An 18,191-nucleotide genomic window follows, 5' to 3' on the forward strand; every position below is an offset into this window, starting at 1 on the left:
TGTTCTGTACCAACACTTGAACATGAAGACTTCCACTTGTCCTTCAAATTCAATTTACGACAAGCCTGTGTCATGGCCTGTAAATCCTACACACATTTGTCTTCCAGAAATCTTCCAAACTGCTCTTTTGACACCTAAGCATATACTTTGCTATGTCATCCTCCTGTCATCCAGAATAAATGAATCAATCAACTGCCCAATGTATTTTATGTCCTCCAGATGATTGACTACGGCAGCAGGACAAATCAGGTGTGCTTAGGGTTTAATAGGGGCTCACACACACTCTTTCAGGCTGTTTATGCCGGACAATCCTAGGCAAACACCACCCATTTTGGTCAATGTGGTCAAAAGCAGACCGACCAAATTGGCCCTTTTGTCACTACGGCTTATGTATTCACACTTGAGGGTAATGCAAAGTAGATATGAATGCAGGTTATGATTCATATTTGAAGTATTTACCTTTGGGCACATTCCTTTTTTGGCATACACATCGAATTACAGCAGCTCCTAATAAACAATGTTGTTTGCTATGTGCTACTCATCACCTTTAATGAAAACTGTCATGCTGCTGGCTCTCTTTCCCCTGGAGAAGGCCGTGTAGTGTAGAGCTGGCCCAGAGCAAACACAGGCGGAGGAAGCTAGATGCCAGCATGTTCATTCTCTTGACCCTGAACTTTGTTAATGGTTACCTTGAAAGCCAGCCTGACAGGGAACTGCCACCTGACGAAGGCGAAGGGAAGCTCATCATTCCTGTCATGGTGAGGAATCCTGGACAGGAAAATCCTTTGACCTCTGTTTGTCAGCAATCTCACACTCTATCACCCTGTCCATCATCTGAGCACCAGCTGTTCTTGAGCGTTCCATCAGGACCTTCTTGTAGGTTCCCTAATCAGATCAGATTCATGATGTCATACTCCCACTGCATAATTATGACATTATTCATGATGTTCCATTCATGTCTCCAACTGCTATGATTTGGTAATGAAAATCAAAAATAATTGGTTTTCTCCGGAGTTTTTCCTCGTCTCCCCTGAGAGCTTTGGGCAGGGTTGGGAACTGTCCTGATGTTGTGGGTCTGTAAAGCCCTTTGAGACATTGTATGTGATATTGGGCTATACAAATAAACTTGACTTAAAATGGCTAGTATCATGTAAATAAAATGTAAACACACCCAATGCAAATGCAAACCCCTGAACTGTGTTTCTTTTGTTTGTTTGTTATTTTTGGAGCAGATTGAACGAACGCTGCTCATTGCAACTCAACACAAATATACACATACACCACAATTACACACAGTGCTCTATGATTATAGCAGTTGTAATGTTGTAATGTGTAGGTTTACATCTGTATTTTGTATATTGATTGATTTCACAGCAGGGCTTTGCGTGTCTCAGGAGTGTGTGGCTCCCCCTGCCTACAATCTTAGCTAAAAATATTGACACTGTCTAGCATGGTAGGAAATGGTTGCCTACATGAATTGAAGCCTTGTTCGCTATTTATTTGTTCGCATTTATTTTTAGTAACTGAAACTAGAAATGGATGTGTTGTTGTTGTTGGTTTAGGTGTGTCAACGAATGCCAGATGCTATTTTCTACTCTGTAGTGCTGCAATCAGCTCTCCACAAACAGCCCCAGCACCCAGACAGACAAAACAAGAGAGCATTTTCAGGGGATGAGATGATATTAAAGCCTCTTGGAAACAAACTGTAGCTGTTTATGAATGTGGTTTTGTTTCTAAGCATATCTTTGATGACAAGTCTTTCCGGGGGAGGAGGTCTTTCCTTTCCTTTCCTTCATTTTTCTGAATGAGGATATGGAATGAATGGCGATAGATGCCACCGTACTCTGCATGCGAATACACCCATTGTCAGCTGTGTAATTTGAGAATGAAGCAAACTTACGTGTTAAACAGTATGAGCTCACTAAGTTATCATTGGTCATTATAGCGGCATTCTTAGTTTTTTTGACACTTGATGTTAGACAGACAGCTGCTTCTGCCTTGGCTGGTGAATGTGTCCGTGCAGCTGTCATGATGAATGGGTTTGGGTAAGTGTCTGCAGGACCTGTGCTCTTCTTTTGTCGTTATAGACTCGGGATTGACCTCGGCCATGTGTACGTCAGGAGGTGACCTTTGGCGGGGAAGATGTCCTGATCACGGGCTCAGGGTGTTCCTCTGACAACACTATGGGATTTTCACACATCCAGCCGGAATGCCTGGAATCTAGGTGTCATTTCCTAACAGGGAAAACACTCGGGCTGGAGTCCTCCATGATGGAAAGGTCCTGGCTGTGTGTGTGTGTGTGTGTGTGTCTGTGTGTGTGTCTGAGTGAGTGAGAGAGAGAGAGAGAGAGAGAGAGAGAGAGAGAGAGAGAGAGAGAGAGAGAGAGAGAGAGAGAGAGAGAGAGAGAGAGAGAGAGGTGTACTGTAAGCAGCTTACTGTAGCGGCATACTGTACATCTGGATCACATCTGGTCATAGTAATCATATAAACAGAATTATACACAATGAATGGACACACACACACTCACCAATCCTTCCCTGGTAAGTTTCCATGTCAGCAGGCTTGTCTGATTCTGCTCAAACTTGGCATTTGGAATTTTGGTAATTACTGTATTTAGTCTCTAGAATAGCTTATTGGTATTAAGTCATGTCTCCGTTCCTTTTCGCTGGATGTATTTAAACCATTCACTATAATTGACATCATCTATTACATCACATACCGGCAATATTTCTCCTACAATTCACAATAATACGTTTTAGAGGAAACACCTGGATACATTAGCTGTGAAAGAACATTTCCTGCTGCTGGATGTGTTATGTAAATGTAGAAATTCACTACATGCTTAAACATTCCCCCTCTGTCTCTCTTTTTAAATGTTTTATGAGGAGGTTGTTAAAGCTGCTGCTCCATCTCTATATTTATTCATGTGTCTGTAGCTCTGTGCTCTCTGTTGTCTCCCCGGTGTTCCCCTGCTCCTGCCTGATCACCTGACCACCTCACCTGTTCCCACTTCCCCTCACCAGCGCCTTCTGTAAACACACCAGCCAGTCTGTTTGAGTCTTTTCCAGAATCTCTTTGTATCATTATATGAGCAGTCCAGTTCGTCCTTTGTCTGTTATTGGTCTCCATCGGTATTTTTGTCCTCTGAAAAAGACATTTTTACTCTATTACCCTATAACTTCTTATTGCTTTACCGTCTAGCCTCAGACAGAAACAGCCACGGCCTCTAGTTACATAACTTTAAGGAATTAGCGTCATTTTCGTTTGAAGGACAACGAAAACAAGCAGAGTATGTATCAATATTTAATTTGAACCTTTTTTAAAGCGGCTCTATGTGAGGCTGAGCATTCCATTCCCATCATGTCACCTTTAATTTGAGTGGAAATTAATAAACAGTATATATATATATTTGATTTAATTTGTTTTAAAGTCTGATCTCACTTTTCTGTGTTGAGTAATATTTTTCTTACACATCCACCACCCTGTCACTGTCCGCCCTGATAAAACTTTAATTGCTAGAAAAATGATGTCATTGTGGCCAAACTACTGTAACTGTGGATTGTTACAGTGTGTTCCCCTGACTGAACACACAATCCCTCTCATAAAATGGAAAAATAATGGAAAAATAAAAAAGGCAATTTATGAGTGACCCTTAGATGAAAACAAGATGAATTAAACTTTTTACAGCTTCTTCCTCTGCATGATGTCGTGGTTCAGCACTCACTTAGCTCTGCCATCTGATATGATTTCAAAGCCAGTGTTAATGAAAGAAGACATTATTTACAGCGCCGACTTTGAAATTACTGTAAACTCTGAATCAATGCCCCTTTTAAGGTAAAAGGAAAGTTTTTTGAGCTGTGGTATGTAGGAGGAGAGACACATAAAGAGAGAAACAGAGGACGGATGCTGTGTCGTTGGAGTGTTTGTTGTGTTTTGTATGGGTTGGGACAGCTCGGTCTGTGACCTCTCACAGGGTGTAGACTGTGGTGGTGATCCACCGATGCCCGGTATTACATTACACTACCAAAAACTTTACTGGAATAATGAGTCAATGCAGCTCAGTGCGCCGACATCCTGAACAGAGCAGCTCACACATGCTTTCTGACTTACGGCTGTGAAGTAAGACTGCGAAACTTGTTATTTCTGACTGTAAGAACAGTCCCGGCTAATCTGCCATCTTCATTGAAAGAATACCTGCGTATCTGGCAGAGCCAACATGCTTGGAAAGAATGAGCCCACCGCTTTTAGGGACACACTGAGCCAAAACCCCAGACACCAATTACCACTTGGAGCTGTTCTGCGAGTTCTGTACTGTATGTGTCAAATATTGTCCTGCAAGAAGGTTGGAGTATTATTTGTGACTGTCTATTCTGAGTCACACTCAAATCGGTCACAGCTACTTGGCTCCATCCAAACCCGTTAAAGTAAGAGATGACAAATATTACTGTCTTGGCTTACAGCGGAGACAAATGGTGAGGTTAGGAAAATCTTTTCACAAAAAGAGAAAGGCACCAGGGGACAACATTCACTGCAACAGCCAAACATCAATCAGTTATGTTACAAGTCCATCCATCCATCCATCAAACCAGCCTATCCAATTGTGAACTGACGGATGAGTTATTGATCTGCGTCAGCGAGGGGTAAGTCGTTGGAGCCTGTAATGACCCTCACTCGGCTCCCGTGCCATCAGACATTTTGGGCCCCGTATAAAAGTTCCACTGCAATATTAGTGGGTTTCTGTTCTGTGCCAGTCATTGGCCAATATAATCCCTAGGAACCTGGCCAAGGTGTGAACGACCCTCAAAGGATAAATCCCTTTTTACTGCCAACAACCACCTCTGAAATAAAGAGGCTAAATAGATGAGTGTCATAATGTGAAAATGTAAACGAACCCACACGTTTGACCAAAATAGACCAAATAGAATCTTATTATACTGAGGTCACAATCTGTAAATGTGATCGAAGCGTTGCAGGACTTTAGTAGAATGTCGCCTCAGACTATCATCACAACAGGGCAGCAGTCTGTAGTTCATCTTAAATCCACTCTGAGATATTTTTGGATTGTTGGACAACCTGTCTGAACATGTGTTAGACATTTTTGCTCCATAGTGACATATTTGGGGGCGTGATTTTCTTTTCTTTCAGCACTTCTTCCAGCATTCTTTCTAACATTTATAGGACAAATAATATTTTCATAACTTTGGTCTACAGTTTATTCATGTTTGAATCAACAAGGAATCCAATAGGCCTTTGGTACATACCATCACATAGCAAAACAATAATCCCTCAAAATGAATGGAGTCATTGTACTGGATTTGGGGGTTAATTCAAAAAAAGCAGCGTCCACTGTCAGTCAGACTGATACTTTATTATCTGGGAGCTTTTCCAACATCTGTGTGCTGTGGAAAGATTTGTCAGGTCTGTGTGGCCTCTCCGCCTCTTTGGTTTTAGTTTGACAAATTTGAATTCACTGTGACTGATTCAGACAGGTTAGTGTCTGGCTTGGCTTCATGCTCCTCATACAGTAGCTGCCCACAGATCAAACACACTGTGGCTCCTCCACAGGTCTGCTCAAAAACACAACACGTCAAACCAGATGAACCTTTTGTCAGCTGATGATACAATTGGGAAACTAGAGGGCAAATCAGCTCACCTGCAAGTGTTGTGAAATATGGGAGCAACCTTAAGCAATAACATGCAAACACCACAATGTTTAATAAATGATGGATATACAACAATACATTTTTTTTATTAGGTTTGCTAGAGTTAGAGTAGAGCTGTTTGCTTGTAGGATCTTTCCATCTTAAGTCATTCTTGTAGAACATGGAAAACAAAGGGCCATGCAAGTGTAGTTTTCAGAGGAGAGTGAATTTGGGGCGTTGCAGTAGATCTAACATGACCGTCTGCCACCTGGAGCCCACCTGCTCTACACACTCACACTTTCCTCTTCTCTATCTTTCTGTCTGTCTCATTCTATTTATAACTCTTCACTGACTGTGTTTACTGCCCACCCTGCTCACTGAGAAAGGGCTGATCTTGACAGTCAGGAATCTTAGTGTTAAGCCTTAACCATGAATGAGCTTCCTTGCTGTTTTGGGGACTGCTATCTATTCATCTATCTATCTATGAAGTTCAGAAGTTTCAGAGGGAATGCTGTACTGTACTGACTCCATCTGTACAACATGTTCTATGTATGTGATGCTGCTGTAAATATTGCTGTAATGGTTTTGAGTAATGTTGTAAATCTTTATAGCCATAGTAAAAGCAGCACACATGCAGTATGATTTAATGCACGGCTGTTTTCCACCTCCAACTATTTAGCATTCAACCAGCTCAGCTGTGTACCATCTACATTATCTACCGCGGGTGGAAAGTACATCATTAAGTACAATTTTGAGGCACTGTAGGCGTGTAGTTTACGGAACTATTTTCGTTTTGTAGTACATTCTTATTTCATTCCATTGGGGCAAATTGGTGAATATTGACCAAATTCTGAAAAAGTTGACCATCGTTGGCCATCGTTTTGTAAAACTAGAGAAAACCAGAAAAGCCCATATCTTGGACATGGAAGGAGTGAGAGAGCTTAAATTTCAGACACAGTCTCCAGGCTGCAATGGCATCATCTATATGGCACTTCATAGTAACCATGGACCAAATGGGTCATTTTTGTTAAAGGCCCATATCTTGGACAAGGTAAGAGCGAGACCTCTAGAAATCGAAACACATCATCTATATGGCACTAGGATCATTTGCTGCAAGTTTGGGGCAAATTCATATATTCATATATATACGTACTTCATAATTTATTTTCCACATGGTTCACACTGTTGAAGGTCCCATTTTTAATACTGATGTAATGCATAAAGAAAATAACTTAGATAACTTTGGACACTTAAGGGCATTTTACTGCTGATACTTCCTTATTTCCTTATTTCTGCTGAAATTTTTGTCCATTATTTCCAGGATTTGTCCATTTTACTTCTTCATCCAAGTTATTTTCAGCAAGATCTCTCCTTGAGGCTCCTGTGGATCCCTTGACAGTGTTTGCTTCCAGGCCCCTGTTTGAATTCTCTTCAGAAGCCTCCTTCACAATAGAGGAGATGACGATGATTCAAGTTCATGCCAACCTCAGACATGCTGTCTTTACACCATGGAAACCAGAGGGAAGAGGAAGATTGAATCTCCTAGTCTTCCCTAAATAAACTGATGAGGGTTTCAAAAGTGTTTTAGCTTTTGGAATTAAATATTTTAAAAGGAAGATGTTTATATTTGTACTTTCCAAAGATCAGAATCCATATGTGAATGACCATCAATAAGATCAAATCTCCTAGACTTCAATCAAAATCATCACCACAGAGCTCTGGAGGTTGCTCAACTTGCCATAGACAACTGGCTTAATGTATTTTTTTCTCCCCTCGGCTTGTGTTAAACTGTGTAAACTTAGAACACCACAAGACTGGAAAGAGAGGGAGGAGAGGAAAAAGAGGGGAAGGGTGGGCGTGTGAGTGTCTGGAAGTGGAAATGGGCAGCCGGGAGGAGGAATGTGAAACATTTCTGATGCTGGTCCAGTGGCTGTTTACACGGTCGTCAGTCTGTGACATCAGAGTCCAGACTTTATAAATGTCAGCAGGCGCAAGAATGAGCAGTGAGCAAACAGCGGCACTGGTAGCACCACACACACCGTCACACACAGGTTGGTTAGACTGAGCAGCTCCATCAACTACGCTGGCCCTCATGGACAGACTACTGTGTGACAATGTGATCGCTCTGGCTGTACTGCTTTGTATGGGCACACAGGTGAGGCCAGTTCCTACTTCATTAGATTTGGATGTGTGTGTGAGAGAGAGAGAGAGAGAGAGAGAGAGAGAGAGAGAGAGAGAGAGAGAGAGAGAGAGAGAGAGAGAGAGAGAGAGAGAGAGAGAGAAAGAGGAAGGGAGCAAGAGAGAGGCAAGTGATTTCCTGTGAGTTTTCTATTATTATGGATGATTTTACTAACTTGATCCTGTTTTAAATCAGAGCTACCTTAAAGAATCCAATGTTGTTGTTGTGCATTCTTATGGAAATAATTATTTTTCCTGGCAGTTTGTGTGGCAGTATGTTGATAATGTGTGTTGGACTGTGTGTTAAGCGTGTTTGTTGCTTTGGGAAAACAGGCAACAGAGAAATTCTTGTGAAATGTTCTGATGAAGTGAACCTGAGCTCGTCCAAATCCTGCCTGTGGGTTTGGCTCCATCAGATATGTTTAATTGAAAACAGCAATGTCCCAGAATACCAATGATGTTTACTCTCCTCTGAGAGAGATGATGAAGATGAAGATGAAGATGAAGATGAAGATGAAGATGAAGATGAAGATGAAGATGATGAAGCTGAAGATGAAGATGAAGATGAAGATGAAGATGAAGATGAAGATGAAGATGATGATTGACCTTTTTTTAACCCTCATTTCATTCAGTCGTATTGGAGTCCTTTGGTTCCGCTTTTGAGAAAAACAAAACATCTGATCAGTAATAATATTTAGATGTTAATATTAGCCTCATTTAATTGTAAGTAATATGAAAAGATAAGTTCACCCAGCCGAAAGACAACAGAGAGAATGACACATGTAGAGAAAATATTTTTCCTGGTTTACACTCACACACCCACACTGTCCTCCTCACCCATATCACGCCTGTCTGTTCTGTTTGAGCTGTTGACAAGACTGCTGTGTGTGTTGATTATGTATAAGCACGAGAAGTTAATGTAGAACCGAAGTAGGTGGTGCTTGTGGGATAAGTTGGGCTATTTAAGAAAAATGTTTTATACAAGACAACTAATAATTAAAAATGTCTGATTTTCTTTGCGTATAAGCTGCCACGGTTATTGAATTTCCATAGATCTCAACTGTTTTGATTGATTGATTTGGTGCTCTTTTGTATTCCTTGAAGGTGTTGTGTCAGCTGTGTGAGAGGCCATGTCACTGCACCGGCCCCGTCCCTCAGTGTTCCACAGGAGTCCAACTGGTGCTGGATGGCTGCCAGTGCTGCCAGGTGTGTGCCAGGCAGCTCGGCGACTCGTGCACTGAGATGTTTCCCTGCGACAGCCAGCGAGGCCTGCAGTGTGACCACAGCGCCAGCCTCCCTGGAGGCCCCGGGGAGTGTGTCAGTGAGTGCCTCTTCTAATGTGCAAACAACCAGGCCCGTGTCTGTGGGGGGAACACAGACTGGATGATATAAAGAGACGGCGGGGTCAGTCATTCAGTCTGAATGAAGGGACAAATAGACAGTTATGTTTAGCGCCTGCCCAGCTGAGTGCACCGGCTGGCCGAGCGTCAGCGCTTTGATAGAATTCCAAAATGTCTCAATTTCTATTTCCAGGCCTGATGTTGACATGTTTCCTCTAATGACTGCCCTTTGAGCATGATAGATTGCAGAGACAACACTCCAGCGCTGAAAAACAGACTCCTCAGTTTCTCCGTAGAGAGGCCTAGTTTCACATTAAACTATACAACCATTGGCTGGGACAGTCACTCCTGTGTCCTCATTTCTCTCCCTTAATTTTGTCCATGTGTCCCACTGTTCCATAACTCGACCTGTGGCCTCCAGCTTCAACTCACCTCTCCTTCTCTTCACCACAGCTTTTCACTTCCTGATCAAATTTCTCAAATCGGTCCAAAATGCACGTGTGTCTGCCATTAAGTCCAGGTTGAGGACATTTATAGGATGTCTGTTTATGCAATCTACAGGTCTGGTGGATCTGGGCTGTGAGGTCAACGGAGTCTCTTACCATGAAGGCCAGTCGTTCCAGCCTTCCTGTGACTCATACTGCCACTGCAGGGGCGGAGGAGTCATCTGTGTGCCGTCGTGTCCCCTGGACGCCCGTCTGCCCACTCCCGACTGCCCCAACCCACGACATATTCTGCTGCCAGGGAAGTGCTGCAAGGAATGGGTGTGTGAAAACCTGGAGAACACGGTCATTCAGGATGCCATCACAGGTAACAACATGGATTGGTGAACAGATGTACGAATGAATGAGAGAAACACACCAACCATCTGATGATTGGTTCTTTTATTTGATCTATTTAAAGTAGAGTCCCTACAAGCAGGAGAATTGATTCTTCACGTTAGACCTTCAAGTGTCAGATCGTTATTCACACATTATTGGTTTCCTCATTTACAGTGTTTGTCAGATAATATAACACTTTGTTTATAAGAGCTTTGTTCCTGGTGGTTATGTCCATTGACTTTTATTGGGCCATGTCTTGCATTTAACAGGGCGTTTCTAGCCAAAGGAAAACTCACAAAGTCCAAATATAACTCACATTTCTTTGGTAGAGTCAAAACACATTTTTTCCCTAAGTCTTTAACTTTCCTAGTTTCATAACAACACCCAGAGCAAAGGTTGGTAACACTATGTACGGTTACGTGAGGCCATGGGGAGACAGTAATACCCCCAGCACAGTGTGTGTGTGTGGGTGTTTGTGTGTGTGTGTGTGTGTATGTGTATGTGTATGTGTATGTGTATGTGTTAAAAGCATCTGGAATTCTCAACACTGTCCGAGTCCAGCTAGATTTTGTGATCACGGAAAGAACATTTTGTCCCATTTGAATGTTCTTGAATTCACTACTCCAGAAGAATGCCTTGTCACGATTGAAGAACAGCTGATTAATGCCATTTGCACGTTATTTTGGATGGAATTTTTCATTACATCAGGTTATGGATTAGTGAAAACCAAGGTGTGAATGTAAGTGGGTGTGATTCTTCTCAGTCACACTCTGGACACATCAGCTTGTGGCAGCTGGTTCTTTCATATTTTGTTTAAAGATCCTCCTGATAATAATCTCCACTTGCCTCCAAGATTTCCGTCATAGAAACCATGTGTTGCTCCGGATGAAATTCTCTTCCCTTGTCATGTTTCCTGCAGCCTCCAGACGTGACAGGCTTTGGCCAACCCTCCATGGCAGCCACCATCCTAACAAACTGCTCCCCCCTCCCTCCCCCTGTCTGGAGCAGAGCACCCAGTGGAGTGCCTGCTCCCAGAGCTGCGGGGCCGGCGTCTCCACCCGCGTGTCTAACCAGAACCCAGTCTGCAAGCTACAAATGCAAACTCGTCTTTGTAAAGTGCGGCCTTGCCAGGGAGTCCAGCCGGTTCCAAGGAAACCCACGGTGAGTGATTAAAATCTGACGATGCCCTAAAATTCAACCATGCAACACAAATTCTTCCTCAGAAAATTGTAATCTGCACTGAATTGCAATCATCCCTTAACATTTGTTTTGTGTGTGTGTGTGTGTGTGTGTTTGTTTGGATGCTGTTTTCCCAGTGGGGCCGGCAGGGGCAATGTAAGGTCAGCTACAGGTTGCCGACTGCCATTCGACTCGTCCACCATGGCTGCTACAGCACTCGTGTGTTCCGGCTGCTTTACTGCGGCCAGTGCACTGATTCCCGCTGCTGCACGCCTCACCAGACCACCACTGCCGACGTGGCGTTCCGCTGTCCCGCCGGCAAGCTGATCCATCGGGCCGTGATGATGATCCACTCATGTGTCTGTCATTATAACTGCCCCTACTCACCATACAGTAACCCTGCTTTTTGGGCATACAGGCCGTAACCGGCTGAAGCACTGACTGACTGATAACTATGACACTATAATGACTGATTGTCTACGCAGGCAGGACAACAACATCGAGGCTACTTATCACCAGCTGGATACTCTCACAGCATCCTACACAAAGGACCTTCAAAGAGAAAATGACATTGTGAATACAAACTGTGATTCCGTTGGGATGGAACTCGTCACAACTCAACCAACTCAGTCTGCACTATTTCACAAATCCAGCTTCCTGTCCAGCTGTTATTAGTCAGGGTTAAACTAATGATTTCAGATTTCAGTTATATTTTCAGCAAATCTACTCAACGGGGAAGCAATGTCTGTGACAACATTTTAATTGTTAAATTGTTAATTGTGACCATGGGTTCCTAAACGTTTCCATGATAAGCCCCCCTATATACCATTAGGTTCCAGCCAAGCCCCACCATATGCAAGACATGTTATTAAACACAGGGACAATAGGCTACTACAACAAACTAAAAAATAGGTAAATGAACCATGTAAATGAAAATGAATGTATTGTTATTGGTGCAGTAATAATTGCATTTGTAATTCGTTTAATTACTGATGGGGAGGATGGGCCTAATGGCAACATTCAACATTGGCATTTCAGATAATGTAATAACATTATATGAAATTTTTAGATAATATGGATCCCGCCCAATCTGTACTCATCCAACTGACTGACCTTGTGGCCCTCGGGCGCCCCCTGGCGGCCCCACTTTGAAAACTTCTGTCATATACGCATTTACACTACTGATCTATAAACAGGACTTCAAAAGAAAACTTCACCCATAAAATGAATCGTTTCCTGACATGAACAATGCAACCTTTGACATCGAACACTTTTGTTTGTGTGTTTAAAGTCTGGTGATTTTGCACTTATTTTCTTAATTCTCAGTTTTGTTGTAAATAGTTCTGTTCAAGTGTATCGTAAACAATGTTGTGGCATTATTTCACATGGCTTGTATTTTTCTACAAAATCATTTCGTTTTTCATTGTTTTGGTTACCAACTTCATGTATAACATTTACTCACATTTACATAAGAATATCGATCATTCATGCTTAATCCACAACATTCTTTTTTAAAAGTGAAAGTTGTAATTTCATCCTCCTTTGTTGGTTTTCCTTGATCCTTCATCAGTGTTTTGTATAAAATCAATATAATGCTTATTGATTAGTTGTCGAAGTTGTTTGAAAAATCAAAACAACAACACTTTCACCCTTTTTTTTAGTCTTGAATCCAATTCTGTTTTCAAGCTGCTTATGCCTTTGATTTAGGCTTATTAAGGATCTACTGACCTCTAGTGGTCTACTGAGGATCTACAGCTGAGGCTCTGCACAGGTGCTGCATATGGGAGCATAGTATCACACACATGCCACATCTCACAACACATTTAACAGTGAATAAAGAAACTCTGTTAGATGAATGAAATGCAAACTGATTCTGAACATTCTGAATGTCGTTCCAACGTTTATTGATTTTTAAGGAATGAGGATGATCTTAGAGAGGAATTACGAATTCATTTGAAAAGTTAATCTTAAATATAGAGTCATATTTTTGTAGGATCTGCTATATGTTGACTCCTACATTTGTATGATTTCATGTAATACTTGGGTGCCTTCCACTTTAAAATATTAGTTTTTCTTTCTTTGGCTCTTCTCATGCTTTACATGTACAATAGATTTAGGTCACAGAGAATCAAATGTACCTTATTTTGATAATGGATACAAGTGTCGCACTAAAACATTTTCTATATTCAGCATTTCCTGCCAAAGCGAGTCATCTAAAGGCCCCCCCCCCCCCCTGCTTCTTTACCTGGTGCAGAACTTCAAGGGTAACAACAAACGGCTTTCAAACAGGAAATCTGTGAGTCACTTCTCTGTTTCATTTTCTTGCAAACACCCCAACGTGTTCTCAGGGCAGCATTTGTGTAGCATTGCTTTACTGAAGACAAAATGAATACGACATCATCACCACCACCACCATGTGTCAGCTTGGGCTTTACAGAGAGATTCCTGCCTGCTGTTTACATCATAGTGTTCATCACTGGCATGGCTGCTAACGTTTGGGGGCTGAAGTCTTTGCTCCAGAACTGGAAGAAACTCGGAATCATCAATGTCTTTGTCCTCAACCTTGGACTCACAGATATGTTGTATTTGCTCACACTTCCCTTTTTGGTGGTGTACTATTGTCTGGAGAGGAATTGGATCTTTGGAGATGTTTTCTGCAAGATAACAAGATTCTGCTTCAACATTAATTTATATGGCAGCATTGGATTCCTTACATGTATAAGCGTCTACAGGTACCTGGCCATTGTTCACCCCATGAGAGTGATGGGAAGAATAACTGTCCCCCACTCTGTGGCTCTGTCCATCTTGGTGTGGCTCTTGGTGAGCGTTCAAAGTCTCCCTGACATGTTCTTCATCAAAACATATAGAAACAGAACTGTGGAATGTTACGACACCACGTCTTCTCCCTACATTGAGGATTACCTGAAATACAGCCTTGGATGGACCTTCACTGGATTTTTCATCCCCTTCCTCATCACGCTGGGCTGCTATGGACACGTGATGGTCATTCTTTGCCGCAAAAACAACATTGACAAGGTACTGAAACAGAGAAGCCTGAGGTTGTTGTTCATTTTGATTGTTCTCTTCTCTGTGTGTTACATCCCCTATCACGTGCTGAAGAGCCTCAACCTCTGGGTGAGAGTTTTATCCATGCAGGGAGTGTGTCATGGATGGTTTAATGGGGTCTACATCGCTCATCAGATAAGCCGTGGCCTTGTGTGTCTGAACAGTGCTCTGAACCCTCTGGTTTACCTCCATGGAAGTGAAGACGTTCCCGCCCAGATCAGGCAGCTGCTCCAGCGAGCTCGTCGAGCCGTCATGCGGTCATGACTTTGAAGTAAACATTTTCGTCTGCAGTTTCGCTTCTGGTTCATTTCCTGCTACAGTTTAATATTTCCTGCACTGTACTACAAACTATCTATGTGATATTTGTCTTTTTGCTGAAAATAGGTTTAACAATATACAGCCTATTTCTCTTCAGGGTTTCAGTTCTCATTTCTCTCTCTAACTCTCTGCCTCACTCTAACAAAACTACCCGACTGTACAAGTCATTGGCCCGGGGTCACCGTCCCCTCATCTCCATATACATTTTGTCCACGTGTCTATCACATTCCACAGGTCCCAGTCAACATTTCTTTCTATTCTCTGCCTCTCTCTCTGTTTTCCTCCTCTTTCTGTATCAAAAACCCATCTCCAAAATGTCCTACAATGTCAAATGCTTTCTTCAATAGAAAAAAAAAAAAAGTTTAAATAAATCCTTATGTCATAATTCTCAATGTGTTGCTGTTATTTGTGGCGCTTGTATCAGACACAGTGGATGAAAAGAGGAGGCAAAGTGTCATACATATGCTGCAGGGCTTCACAAGCAGGAAGTAGATAGAAAACTATGAGTGCTTACTGTTTACACCCATCAGCAGTGGTGTTTGTATTTTTCTTGCACGTCCACATTTGACATTTTTGATAAAAACAAATGCCAAGTGATTGCAACTTGCAATATAGCTCCAAAAATATTTAGTTTGTTCGATTAAAGCTGGTTGCCCTGGAAAGGCTGGTGGCTTGGGGACGGAGAGAGCAGGGTGTGTCTTTACAAATCAGAAATCAGCTACACACACTGATCTTGACACATGCTTAATATGTCACCTAGAAGTCAACAAAATAATGATTCAAAGTAAGTAAGTTTGGATTCATTCTAACAAGAGGTCAGGACAAAAATAAAGTGCATTACAGATTTACTTTCATTTCTCCCCAACAACAGCAGATGTGCTTTGTGTGTTGGGGGCGGGGCTAACAAATACAGTAGGTGTGTCATCACTCTAGCATGATTCTAATTGGAGGAGAACTTGTTGCAACCGTCCCAGGTCTCCCCTATTATTATCCATAATGTCACAGCTGCCACTCAAATACTTTAATTAGTCTGCCAAACCCATCACAAAGGAAAGTATGATGCCTCACCTGAACTCTTCCTGTCTCAACTCGTCTGTTCTTGCTTATTTACTCATGTGGCCTCATTGTGGGAATCTGCTGCAACGTGAACAACAATGGCGAGAGAAAATCTGTCTGTCTACAGAGAGTCTGAAAAATGAAGATGAATGTTTGTTACATTGCTGATGACTTTTCTTACATGCGACTTTACAATGTTTATGGGGAAGCTGCCACAGCTGAGACAGGTAAGAGACGCATTAAAGATAAGGATTTAAACTTCAATTGTAGCTACAGCACATGCAGAAATGTGGACTTCAACCTTGTTTGGATTTCGTTACTACAGGGATTGGATGCAGATTTATAGACCAGATGTGGATCATCAGAATGTAGATGAGGTGTGTTGTCAATATGAAGCACACTGTGTCATGTTTTCTTCCCCGAGGAGCCCACATGTATTATAGACAGCATGTATGGTAGTCCTGTTTAACACTAATCATGGCAGTACATATTTGTTAAAATGACGCTAACAAATTGACCCCATGTTGGCAAAATTGGACATCCAGATTGTTCCACACAACACAAAAGTTGGCCTGGTGGCTTTACCATCAGTGAAGGAGTCAACATGAAGCCACTATTGATTTGCTTTCCTGTGCTAATGTAATTGTTATTGAGTCTGTTGTGAAAAAAGGAAGCAATGTCTCTGATCATGTTTGAATTATGATCTGGACGGATTCTATTTTTGGCCGATTTGAACTTGGACACTTGGTCCATTCAGTAACAAAATTGTTTTAGTTTTATATTAGGCATTTACACTACCAGTCTGAAAATTTGACTTTAAAAGTGTCACACCAAAACATTTTCTATATGTTTGTCCTGTATTGCCAAAACGGTCACAACCGGTCATTGAAAGTATTACTTCCTTTTCTTAATCAGGTGCAGATCTCAGTGGAGCCCAACACAGGAAATCTGTGAGGCACTTTAATTTTTCCCTTTTCTAGTGAACAACAAGACGTGTTCTCAGAGCAGCATTTGCGTCGCATCGTTTTACCGAAGACAAAATGAATACGACATCATCAGCACGATGCATCACCTTGGACTTTAGCGGGAGATTCCTGCCTGCTGTTTACATCATAGTGTTCATCACTGGCATGGCTGCTAACGTTTGGGGGCTGAAGTCTTTGCTCCAGAACTGGAAGAAACTCGGAATCATCAATGTCTTTGTCCTCAACCTTGGACTCACAGATATGTTGTATTTGCTCACACTTCCCTTTTTGGTGGTGTACTATTTTCTGCAAAGTAAGTGGCTCTTTGGAGATGTTTTCTGCAAGATAACAAGATTTTGCTTCAACATGAATTTATATGGCAGCATTGGATTCCTTACATGTATAAGCGTCTACAGGTACCTGGCCATTGTTCACCCCATGAGAGTGATGGGAAGAATAACTGTCACCCACTCTGTGGCTCTGTCCATCTTGGTGTGGCTCTTGGTGAGCGTTCAAAGTCTCCCTGACATGTTCTTCATCAAAACATATAGAAACAGAACTGGGAAATGTTACGACACCACGTCTTCTCCCTACATTGAGGATTACCTGAAATACAGCCTTGGATGGACCTTCACTGGATTTTTCATCCCCTTCCTCATCACGCTGGGCTGCTATGGACACGTGATGGTCATTCTTTGCCGCAAAAACAACATTGACAAGGTACTGAAACGGAGAAGTCTGAGGTTGTTGTTCATTTTGATTGTTCTCTTCTCTGTGTGTTACATCCCCTATCACGTGCTGAAGAGCCTCAACCTCTGGGTGAGAGTTTTATACAAAGCGCGAGTGTGTCATGGATGGTTTAATGGGGTCTACATCGCTCATCAGATCAGCCGTGGCCTTGTGTGTCTGAACAGTGCTCTGAACCCTCTGATTTACCTCCATGGAAGTGAAGACGTTCCCGCTCAGATCAGGCAGCTGCTCCAGCGAGCTCGGCGAGCTTGGCGAGCTGTCTTGCGGCGATCCATCGCTCCTAATCAGGTTCCTCTGGTGTAAAATCGTAAATATTAATTGTGCTGAACTGCTCTCTGCTATTGCATTTCCCGCGATTATTCTACATTTCCTGCAACCGTCATGTTTGTCTTATTGCTGAAAATGTATTTTTCAAAAGTCCTTAAGTCATAATTTCTAATGCTGTTATTTGTGGCGCTTGTATCAGAGGCAGTGGATGAAATGAGGGGGCAGAGTGTCATACATGTGCTGTACTGCTTCAACAGCAGGAAGGAAATAGGAAACTGTTAGTCTGCATGAATAAACAGGATATGAATGACACCAACTTCACTGTGTTGAACAGTTTGTCTTATATTTACTTGTTTTTAAGCCTTCATAGAAAATTGCACGTTTTAATTTTTCAGGAAAGACTTTTATTTCAACATCAATGCTTCATGTTGTATCACAGGATCTATGCATCAAAATCAATTGTTTTCATGTTCACACTCATTAGCAGAGGTGTTGTCGATCCTTAATAGTGTCACTGAGCTGATATAGGGGAAAAATTAAACAAATGAAATTGAACTGCTACCACTAGGGGACGTCGGTGCCCTTTGTGTATCACCAACATGCAGACTT

The 18,191-nt window shown here is 42.1% G+C and overlaps 3 protein-coding genes across 4 annotated transcripts; all 3 read left to right on the forward strand.

Annotated features, from left to right (window-relative positions):
* The first annotated feature begins 7,598 nt into the window (after nucleotides 1-7,598).
* Nucleotides 7,599-11,753, forward strand: ccn5 (cellular communication network factor 5). The gene is made up of 5 exons (XM_076166919.1): nucleotides 7,599-7,797; nucleotides 8,925-9,141; nucleotides 9,722-9,970; nucleotides 10,901-11,142; nucleotides 11,298-11,753. Exons 1-5 carry the CDS (start codon nucleotides 7,735-7,737, stop codon nucleotides 11,583-11,585), a joined length of 1,059 nt encoding a protein of 352 aa, XP_076023034.1. The 5' UTR covers nucleotides 7,599-7,734; the 3' UTR covers nucleotides 11,586-11,753.
* Nucleotides 11,754-13,400: 1,647 nt separating this feature from the next.
* LOC143013341 (P2Y purinoceptor 1-like) lies at nucleotides 13,401-14,831 on the forward strand. The gene has a single exon (XM_076166924.1). It carries the CDS (start codon nucleotides 13,546-13,548, stop codon nucleotides 14,488-14,490), a length of 945 nt encoding a protein of 314 aa, XP_076023039.1. The 5' UTR covers nucleotides 13,401-13,545; the 3' UTR covers nucleotides 14,491-14,831.
* Nucleotides 14,832-14,966: 135 nt separating this feature from the next.
* Nucleotides 14,967-17,965, forward strand: LOC143013340 (P2Y purinoceptor 1-like). 2 transcript variants are annotated; one of them, XM_076166922.1, is made up of 3 exons: nucleotides 14,967-15,827; nucleotides 15,926-15,977; nucleotides 16,516-17,965. In XM_076166922.1, exon 3 carries the CDS (start codon nucleotides 16,641-16,643, stop codon nucleotides 17,616-17,618), a length of 978 nt encoding a protein of 325 aa, XP_076023037.1. In that variant the 5' UTR covers nucleotides 14,967-15,827; nucleotides 15,926-15,977; nucleotides 16,516-16,640; the 3' UTR covers nucleotides 17,619-17,965. The 2 variants fall into 2 exon arrangements, with proteins under 2 accessions (XP_076023037.1, XP_076023036.1); XM_076166921.1 differs by lacking the exon at nucleotides 15,926-15,977.
* Nucleotides 17,966-18,191: the final 226 nt, after the last annotated feature.

This window comes from Genypterus blacodes, unplaced genomic scaffold (assembly GCF_046128005.1).
Source record: "Genypterus blacodes isolate CSIRO-AG114 ecotype Tasmania unplaced genomic scaffold, CSIRO-AGI_Gbla_v1 ptg000156l_1, whole genome shotgun sequence".
Classification (NCBI taxonomy): Eukaryota; Metazoa; Chordata; class Actinopteri; order Ophidiiformes; family Ophidiidae; genus Genypterus; species Genypterus blacodes.

Coding starts and splice junctions, on each gene's coding strand:
- ccn5 (XM_076166919.1), top strand. CDS start 7,735: ATGGACAGACTACTGTGTGACAATGTGATCGCTCTGGCTGTACTGCTT. Junction 7,798..8,924: donor TGCTTTGTATGGGCACACAG/GTGAGGCCAGTT, acceptor TATTCCTTGAAG/GTGTTGTGTCAGCTGTGTGA. Junction 9,142..9,721: donor AGGCCCCGGGGAGTGTGTCA/GTGAGTGCCTCT, acceptor TGCAATCTACAG/GTCTGGTGGATCTGGGCTGT.
- LOC143013341 (XM_076166924.1), top strand. CDS start 13,546: ATGAATACGACATCATCACCACCACCACCATGTGTCAGCTTGGGCTTT.
- LOC143013340 (XM_076166922.1), top strand. CDS start 16,641: ATGAATACGACATCATCAGCACGATGCATCACCTTGGACTTTAGCGGG.